The sequence below is a fragment of the Malurus melanocephalus genome, unplaced genomic scaffold (assembly GCF_030028575.1).
Source record: "Malurus melanocephalus ecotype Western Australia unplaced genomic scaffold, MMel_1.1 scaffold_1, whole genome shotgun sequence".
Classification (NCBI taxonomy): Eukaryota; Metazoa; Chordata; class Aves; order Passeriformes; family Maluridae; genus Malurus; species Malurus melanocephalus.
In genome coordinates, this window is record NW_026623233.1 from 5,606,876 (window position 1) to 5,617,299 (window position 10,424).

General features: G+C 34.9%; 1 protein-coding gene across 1 annotated transcript in view; it reads left to right on the plus strand.

The window, feature by feature from the left end:
* The window catches only part of PRKX (protein kinase cAMP-dependent X-linked catalytic subunit), a 50,585-nt gene that overhangs the window by 15,950 nt on the left and 24,211 nt on the right, over positions 1 to 10,424 (plus strand). The window contains exon 2 of the mRNA XM_057389994.1: positions 7,796 to 7,964. Coding sequence (XP_057245977.1) covers positions 7,796 to 7,964 — 169 coding nt within the window. The remainder of the gene's footprint in view (positions 1 to 7,795; positions 7,965 to 10,424) is intronic.

Consider the following 10,424-nt stretch of genomic DNA (forward strand, 5'->3'; position numbering starts at 1 on the left):
AATTTCATTTTGCTTTCTGAATATTAGTCTATCAGGTTTTCATCCTGGCCTTTCTGGGGCTGAGTCTCAGTTGTGCTGGTATGTATGTGCTCAAACATGAAAGTGTGTTTCTGCRTTAGGGCCTTCTGTATCTAATTATGTGGTAACACAGAAAATAACAGGGAATAGGTAATCCTGGARGAGTTTTCTATTAGTTGCCTATTTATCCATTTCCTGAAACACATTAGAGAACTAAAATGTCCTGAGTGCATTTAAATTAATTCTTAAGTGTCTTAGATCTCTCTTCATCCAGAACCTCTTCAACATAATTTCTTATAATTTATCAGCATTRTGATGCTTATTAACTAATAAATAGATAATGTGTTTGAAGAGTATTTAAAAATACAGTTTTTGGGCATTGTGTGAAATATCTTCTCTTGATTTGTGTCTGATTTAGCACTGCTTTCAGKGAAGATGGAAGTGGAATGTAATTGAAAGAAATGTGTTATAAGAAGTACTAGTCCCTCAAAGACATCCAGTGCTGGTAAAGGAGGAAATCAGTCAAGTACAAACAATGTGGCTTTCATTATATTGGGTCAGCAATAATAAACCTTTGTASTATAAAAAGATATTTTTATATTGTCTTTTTAAATGGACACTATCMAGGATATTATGCACTGTGTTTCTTTGCATTAATATGGGACTGACTTGCAGCAAGTAGCTGTTTCAGAAAAGCTAAGTTTCAGGGTAGACCAAAAGGTGATGATTGYGTAAAATCTTACAGGTATGTAGARATGCATATTTCAGAGTTGAAAAGAAAGGTGGCCAATCAGATACCTGCTAAGTACCCCTATTTAGACTTACTTAGTTCTGAGGGGACTGCTGTTAAAGTTTTGATCTGTGCTGTTGCATGGATTTGATTTTTATCASACTCTGTGTTGCATTAACTTCTTTGGAACTTAGTGTCTCCAAATCCTTCATGGATTATAGCATTGGTGTTTGCTTCTTAGTCATCAAAATTTTATTTTTATTTATTTTTGTGAGATGAAAACATGACTTTTGAGCACAGCCATGTTTTGTAGTTTTTTGGCTGGCTAGTTTTATGTTAAGGTCTTCCGTTTGCTTTGCRTGTAATTGTAATCTTCCTGTGTATAATAGTTTCATGTAAACATATTCAATCTCATATGTTCAAGTGTAGCAACTGACAGAGCAAAAGATGTTGGAACAATATTTCAGTTCTGGATAGTTGTGTATATTCTACAGAGGTGCTCTTTTAAATTTTGAACACCTTAATGACTGGTTTTTTTTAGTTGAAGTTACCTGAAGAGGGTTTTAGTCTTCTGAGACTTGTCATTGCTGTGACATGGCTATTTGTTTAGGTTTGGGTGTTTTATTTTGTTTTGGTGGGGGTTTTTTTGGTGGAAAACCAACTAAATTTCTTCATGCTGAATTTGGGTGAAACAAGCAGCCAAAACAGTTTYGTAAATACTTCCTGTCACCAGGGAAACTGAAGGTGAAGATAGAAGTGCTGATAAACAATGAGAGAGAGCTTTACTGTCATCTTGGGTACAAACTTGATTATGAGAATGAAACTTAGAAACAGAATTGTGGGGTTTTTTCCCTTTGTTTTTGGTGGGTTTTTTTGTTGGGTTTTTTAATGTGTTTTTTTGTTGCTTTTTTATTTTTGTTTTGTTTGGGTTTTGTTTTGGTGGTGTTGTTGGTTCTTTGGGGTGGTTTGTTTTTTGGGTTTTTTTTCCAAAATAAGATGTTCCTGCATACGTTTGTTGTTTGTTCTTTTTTTCCTACTTGCCTTTTTTGGAACRGGATAAAAAATCTGGGGGAAACACCTCTATGTCATTAACTAAGAGGAATAAATGAAAAATGGTGTATGAATGATTTACTGGAATTTATTCTTTACATACTACCAGAGGTCAAGTGCGCATTATTCATCCTGATAGAAAAYTAGAAGGCAGAGCCTTTTGTCTTAGACTGCTTCTGTGACATCCAGTTCAAAATGTTGAGTGTAGTACTAATCCCAGCTCACGAAGCAGGAGCTATATATTCACAGTTCACACCTATTCACAGACACAAAATGAAAGTGTCTAAAGGCAGATCAGGATTCATTACTTTGGATTGTATTGTAAGATGTTTCTGACACAATATTTTTTATTACAATTTTTTAAACAATCAAGACAAATTTTGTCGACTAAGATTTGGAATTTTGTTATTCCTGGGATAGTACTTTGCTCATCTTGTTGTTTTTTCTCTCTTTGCCTAAGTCTGGGTTACTTTGTGTCAAATTTTGTTCATGGAAAAGTGGAGGTGTAACCCAACTGAATTTAATGGAGTAACTTTTAGCCAGAATGGCCATTTGTGTTAGGTTACATTTTAAGGAAGCTGTTTCATAGTGATTTTAAGCTCTTAAAATAATTTAAGCAATTAGAAAATATTAACTTCAAGGACATATTTATTTAGAGTCTTGAATTACTCTAAACYTGATGGGAATTTTAAACAGCAGTTAATGTACAGAAAGCTAGGTATGGGGTTTGCATGTTTGGCTTTTGTTTGGGAAATTATTTGTAAAGAAACCAATAGGTTAAAAATTCTTCCCTTTAATATTTGCATTCCARCAAGTTCTCAGTTCATATGCTTATTTTAACCTCTCCCTACCTGAATCAGTTCTGTGAATAGGATTTGAATGACATAACTTCTTAAATTCCAAAGATGGTTTCTCTTGCTAGTATGATTTCCAATGTACAGTTTCTTTTCCAGCTATTAAAATGTGGCACTTTTTGATAATGTTTTAATTACCTGAAATTCTCATCAGATGAAAGAGAATTTAATGCTTTCTAGTGTTGTAGCCTGGCATGTGTTACTAGCCAGACAGGTACCTGCTACTTAGCTTAAATGTACTTGTAATTTAAAACATGGTAGGCCAAGTTTTTTGTTGAAATTATATTAATGCAGATTGATAAGCTTCATGTCTGTTTGGTATCATTTAAAATAAGCTCCAGTTCTAGACGAATAAAAACATCCTATAAAACCTCCTCTAACTTTCACTATTTCTCTGAAATATTTTTCAGTGTTAAATCTGAACCCCCTAGTGTAATGCAGATCTATAAAAGCAGTAGTCTAAGATTTRCACTGGSCAAKCCAAAACAGCTTTCATGTTCCAGCCACATCTTTTGTTGTAGAAGCCCACAGTTGCTTCTGCCTTGTGGTTTCCTACATCTTTCTCCCAAAGAAATGTTAATCTTCTCATTGCCACTCTATTTGGGCAGGCTGGTTTTCCTTTGCTGTGCCACTTTTCCACTTATTTGTTAAGTATTACTGACAACTCCCATTTCCTAGCCTAGGCTKTTGATGTTCCATCCCAAATTAAGACAAAGATTAAATGGCAGACAAATTTGACATTCAATAGTGAGTTTGTGATCTGATACAGTTCATTTAGTTAATCTCTGATATTTAACAGAATTAAGTCTGTTCTGCTTGTAGCTATCAATAAAGACTAATATATGTCACAGTAAGATTTTTTTTTTCTAACTGTAAATAAAAGTGAATGCATCTGATGGTTTTTGTAGGCATCTGTTGAAGTCGGGGCTAACCCTTTTGGGACTCAGAAAGCAGCCCTAGGGTCATGGAGCTCACATGACCTAGTTTATTCTTCATTAAAACAGATGGTATCTATCTGAGCAAGGCAAACTTGGTTTTAAGAAAGAGCTGGGGATTAAAAAGATGGGAAGGTGGAACAGCTGCGTTTAGTTAATGGGAGCAACTAAAGAGGCAATCTAAGCATTAAATTAGTCATCTACATCAACAGTAAAATARTCACTACATGACTACTCACTCAATTGTTTTAGCTGATCAAAAGTTGCAGGATTGGTTTACCTAGCATCAAAAGTATCTGAAAATGCATCAGAAATGTTCCCACATTCTTTATTCTTTTCTGCCAGGCTTCAAAGAGAACAAAATCCTGGCTATGGTATTTTTGCATAGTATTAGGGAATCCAGCTTGTTTTGTAAGACTGCAAATATTCTACTTGTGTTTGACCAACCACCGAGTTGGTCTTCTGCAGGTTTTGGCCTCCTCTGTGCCTGACATGAGAAGGTTACCTAATGGAGAAGATTGCTAGCATTCCTTCAAGCTCTGCRACCACATAAAATTTGCAATGGTGTCCAAGAATTTTATTGTTTCTGTTATAAACAGATTATACTGGATTAGTGGTTAGCATTTTGCATACTTTTTTTCTGTTTGCCCATTTAGTCCTGAAARTCACAACAACAACACAGGCACTCTTCACTTGCTTTCATTACTGATGTCCAGATACCTTCACTTSCCATATACCTTAACAGAAGGGGCCRCTGCAAATACACTACAAATTTGCCTTCAGACTTTCTAAGAACAGCTGTTTTATTGAGGTATGATCTTCCCATGTAGGTGCTTTTCTTTTGCTCTGAAACTCTGGTAATAAGTACTATAATGARCAGACAGGTTGGGATATGTATGTAGGGTGTGCATGAAGCCATTGCTCTTCCTTCARCAGGATAGTACCTGGTAAATCCCAGAACTAATCCAGAATGGTGCAATGTCCCTCAAGTTCTCTTGGTTTGAACCAAATATTAAATAAATGTCAGTAGACTAATGTTCAAATCTGTAATCACTATTTCCCTTCATTCTTATGGACTTATAGAATATTTCCATTTTAAGATAGTCTGAAGGAATGTCACAAAAGGTCAAATTTAGTTGGTTCACACAGCTGAGCTCTGAGGTGATCAGGGGAAAAAGTTGAACAGTTATTTCATAGGGATTGATAAAAATTTTTCCATGGGTTTAGGCTCTTATTACTGAAGGGTACAAAGCAGTGGTGCTCTGATGGAATACTGTTAATGCTGCCTTTTTTTGATTATAAAAACCTTCCCTCAAATTTGTGGAGTTGGGCCTTCATCTTATGCACTGCYGCTATGCTGCTTTAAGTTTTTAGTTTTCTTTTTATGAATCTGAGGGGCAGAATTGCCACCTAGTCACAACAAGATAACCTGTTTTTACGAAACAGATTTTCTTCACTGTGTTAAGCAACCACAACAACATCTTGTTACAGCCTCCCATCTTGACTGTCATCCCGTTTCTCCCTCCTTCCTGTCAATTGCAAGGAAGAAAATTTTWAAAATATTTGCAAAAATGGCTAAAAGTATGAGCAGGTTTGAAGTGAGATTTTGAATTACAATATCTTTTGTATGCAAACTTTATGTGGTAGTTTCAAGATTGGCTAGGCATAAAACACACACACGCAAAAAAAAAAAAAAAAAAAAAAGCCTAACAATTATTCCCATGGAAGAGTGGTGGGTGTATGTCTGTGTACTGCCAGCTAATGTAGGCCTGATGGATTTTCTGAGAAGACTTGATGGGGAGAAAATGCGTGTTATGAGAGGAGATGTCTGAAAACAAATGTTATATGGCTTAGTCTGTATTGTCTTGATTTTCATAGTTGCTTGAAACTGTGCTAAAGATGTTTGAAAAAACACWGCCTTGGATCAGTTCTACAATAAAACTGGTTTGGGAGGTTCTGTGTTCTCGTCTGTGTGGTCTTCTGGTTTTCCCGGAGGCTCTCTAGGTCTTTRCCACTATTCTGGAATAGCCTGCCAGGCTTTGCTGTTCCTGGCAGAGACATTTTTAAGGAGGAAGTGTTTCCAAAGTTAGAACTATGGCTAAATACGTCCCTGACAGGTTCTTCTTTGAAAATAGATGGAACTTGTGATTTCTATTATTATTGCTATTACTTCTGATCAGTGGTTTGTAAAGATAAACCAATGGCATAAAGAAAAGTAAAGCATTCTAAAATAAAAAAGAACAAGTAGAACAAGTCATGAAACATGTARTCACTAGAGACCTAGAAACGATTAGATACATATTCACTTTTGACTTTCCTGTTGAATAAGTCTGTGGAAATACTTCATTCATACAAATATCAAAATACATTTAAAACCRCATTTGCTTATGGGGTTAGTATTGTTAATTTCCCTGACTCCACTTTAGGAAATCTCAGAAATGAAAGACAGTTTTTAGTTTAGGTGTGCCATATGACTGTAGTTAGTCTTCACAGTGCTTTGCTCATAATTTAAATTTCAGCTTCTAATTCAGAAATAACCCATTAATTTTTTTCTGTCTGTGCATTCAGTGTAGATGTAAGTAATCAGTATTTAAAGTAGCTTTGACAGATGTGTCTGCTTGGAAGCTTTTGGACCTTGTTTTAGTTGTGGGGTTTTTTTGTTTGTTTGTTTGTTGTTTTGGTTTTTAGGGGTTTTTTGGTTTTTTTTTTTGGGGGGGGGTTTTTTTTTTTTTTTTTTTTTTAGTGTAGAAGCCCATCCCTGAGCAAACCAGGTTGTTTAGTTGTAGTCATGTAATGTGATTACATTGTTAAAGGATTTAATTGCGTGATAAATTTTCCAGGGTAACTGATGGCTTACTTTGCTATAACAGCAGCTTTTTCTGAGACCTGTATACAGTTTTCATGGTTAAAGAACTGTATCTCAGGACAGGAGGGAATGTAAAACTTCTTTGATGGAATCTTTAGTGCCTGGACAATGGTAATCCTTGATGTGTTAGTGTAGTGAGAAGTTTTATCTTGAAAACTGACTTTGAAAGCTGTATTGCTAATGGAGCTGCAAGTTCCATAAAACTGGATTGCTGGAGTTGGTAGTTTTTAGTTTGTAAGATGAGTATTTTGTTTTTTAGTAAATGCTAAGTCTTAAACAATACTGTAAGTGACTGGAAAGAAAAACAGTTAAATAAAATAAAATATTTTAGGTGAGATTACACATACAGAAAGCAAATATTTCAAACATAAATTGAATCTACCAGAGGCAAAAAATCCCTGGTATTCTCTCATCTCCCCAATAATGCATTTTTAGAAGTTTGTACCCATTACAAATGTTAGAAAATTGTCTTGTACTATAAMTTGATCATAACTGGTCAACACAATCTGAAATCGAGTAACAAACTGGTTAAAAATACTGTAACAGGTCTGTGTGCTGCCTTTCCTAGAGTATGTGCAAAAAAGGGGATGACTGAGGTTAAGTATAAGCTTTTGACTTTTCTGGAGTAACCTTTTGCAAGTCAGGCACTTGGTTTGAGTGCCAAGTGTCCTTTATATTGGTGCATAATTCTGTCTGAGAATGGGATTAAAAATAKCTGGTGAACTGTTGTAGTGGAACCTACATGGCATTGTTTAAGGACCAGAAAAACAATAAGCAACCACCCAGCGTGCTGAAATGTGTGTTCATCTTCAAATGGGTAATGCTTTGCTGCACAACAAATAGCAATGTGGTTAAATGTGCTACTTTTAACTTTCATTTCAAACTAAATGAGATACTCAGTTCAGTTATACATGATTGTCTGAAGTGCAGTGCACTTAAAARGAACTTTAATGACAACTGTATTGAGTAGAGAAATGCCAAATGCATTATTTAAAAGTCAATATATTTTTATTTTCCTTTTTTTTAATTTTTAGAGGGAATTGGAAAAGGAGTACATTACCTGCAAAAAAGAGATGCCAGACATCTRCTGTTTCCAAGTGATGTAACACTGAGCACTGTATTTTATTTGTTTATTTTTAGAAGGGTCAACAAATTTTACATATTTTTGGCCCTCACTTCCTTATTCTATGGAATCACTTCACCTCTCTGTGCATGTTTAAGTTTATAATCTCCTCACCTGAATAATTGGAGTTCCTGTAGGTTTGAATTTAGCAAATGTTTTTTTTTTGGTTTTTTTTCCCTTTTGTTGCAGTAAGCTGATGCTTCTACTTCAACTTTTCAGGCACAGGTACCTTTGGACGTGTTCATCTGGTGAAGGAAAAAATGGGCAAGCGTTACTTYGCATTGAAAGTGATGAGCATTCCTGATGTTATTCGACTGAAGCAAGAGCAACATGTACACAAYGAAAAGTCTGTCTTGAAAGAAGTCAACCACCCGTTTTTGATCAGATTGTAAGTTGTTGTATTTTTAAAATTCATTTAACTCATACAGAAAGTGCAGTTAAAGTAGTTTCTGAGTCTTGTCTCAAGTTCTTACGTACTTAAGCAACTCCGAGCATTAAATTTCTATTATGTAATCTAGATTAAAATAGATTTTGGAATAMAGTGCATACTTTAGAAGAATCAAGAATTTAAAATCAAGAGGCATAATTTAAATATTCAAACAATAGTTTATTTTAAGGCGTTTTCTCTGTCTTATTTTCATATTTCAGAAGAGACATTTTCTGAAGTAAGGAGAAAATGCTAATAAAGAATTGTTAGGATTGGCTCATCAAAATGACTTCTAGAATGATTCTTCATGTTAGAATGGTGATAAAAGTATTTCTACATGTATGTGCTATAGATATTGGTACATAGCTTAAGATACTCCTAGATTAAAGTATCTAGTTTTAAAAAACTTAAATGAACTATACTTTTGCAAACTTGAGTTTTAAAGAATTTAAGTAACTGCAGCACTTCTTGGACTTTGCTAAGTGATGGAACCTATTGAGAAGCATGRTTTAAAGACAAAGTTCATAAGGACTGCTTTTTTTAGTGGAATTGAGGTAATTCTAATGATTCCAGTCATCACATTGTTAAAGGGAGAAGGTATCATACTTTTCTGTTCAGAGCACCACAATGCTTCTTATGTATCTGAGTCCATAGCTATTAATGGGATAACTAAACCTCTGGTAATTTCAGACTTAATTTCCATTTTTATTTTCTCATGCATGGCTACAGGGCTGGCTATTAACCAAGATTTGTTCCCATTTACCTTAATCAGTTTTACATAAATTAGACAAAATTAGCCTTACTTAATCTCTAGCTGTTGCAGGGAGTGCAGCTTTCTCCCAGGGTTAAGAAAGTAACAGAGGGAAAAGACGAAGGAACAGCATGGTAGTCAACCAGAAGATGGAACAAGGCCCACAGGAGGAGGCTTTTTCCAACATCATGACACTATTAGTTTCCAGTTACTGTTCAGAAATCTTGTTTGTGGCATTGTATCAATAAGATGAGTTCTAGAGTAGGTAGATATTAAGATTCGGGAAAGAAAGCAAGATGGAGAGGCTGAGTACATCTGGTTAGACTGGGGGGGGTATGGATGGAACAGACAGAACAGGATTTTATATGTATATCTGTACATTCCTAAATTCTTTAAAAGAAAGTCCTACCAAAATCAGCAAGAAAACTCCCAAACAAGCCCCAGCTCACAGTAGGTCTGTGTGKCAGGAACAATGGGAATAGAGAAACTTGGGTGAGATGTCAGAGATAGGGATGCAAAGATTCATGTTCATAGAGAAGTGATGTCAAATCCAAACAGGTGAGTTTTCTTGGGTTTCATTCACACCTTATTTACAGAATATCATATTTTTTGAGTTGCCGAAGAGCAGAATTCAAATAGTTTACTTTGTGTGCAAGGCAAACATTCTTCATGTCTTCTACAGTTCTGCCTTTTCTGTTGAAATGTCCCATGTGATGTTGCATCAGCTATGCTCATGTAATTGTCTATGTGATGACTTTTTCCCTTGACAGAAGAGACTCAAAAGCAATCTAGCTAAAGTGAGATAGTTTAAGTCACAATAATATTTATGTGCTTTAAGTTAAACAAGCCTTTGTGGAAGATTATCACTAGAGTGTATGACAACTTTTTCTGCAGCTTTTTGTGTGTCTAAAAGCTCTTTTCAGCCACCCATTGCCCAATACATATTTGTTTGTTTTTTTTTTTCTGTTAATCGTGTTACTATAAGTGTTTAACAAAAAAAGGGGAAAATTTTATATATGCCTTTTAATGCCTTTAAAGTGTGTTATCTACACGGTCTGTTTTTTATATTTTCAGTTCCACCATCTTAAACACTGGTGGTATTTTCCTCTGTTTGCAAAACAAGGAATATGTGTCAGTCAGTGCAGCATAATTTTTCAGGATTTTATGATGGACAATTATAAAGTTACTCTGCACATAATTAATTTCTGGTGTTCAGGTTTTCATTCCATGTGTCTTCCTATATGTAAAGAGTTCTATTTTTTTCCCCTTTTTCCTGTTACTTATGAGAAATATTTATTTGAAATAGGGAGGTACAGTTTTTCTGTAGTCACTGAAGTTACTCATCTACATATATTTTTAAACAATTCTTTTCAAAATGTTTCTTAGGTGCTTTTGCAGCAACTGGTCTCTGGAGATTCCTAGGAATCTTTATTGATATGTTTGAGTAAAATGTTATACTTCTGCTGTGCAGCTCTTCATAGTGAGATGTAATGTTGACATGATTTTTAATAGGAAAATTAATAAATATTAACTATGTCTTACTGTCCTGTAAGATAAAACAGGTTGTTTGTAGGAGTTCACAATGGCATGCAAAGTCTGTATAGTAAAGCTGAATTGTAGAGTTAATCACACCATGCATGTTATTCTAATCCCAGCTTCTGTGATTTTTT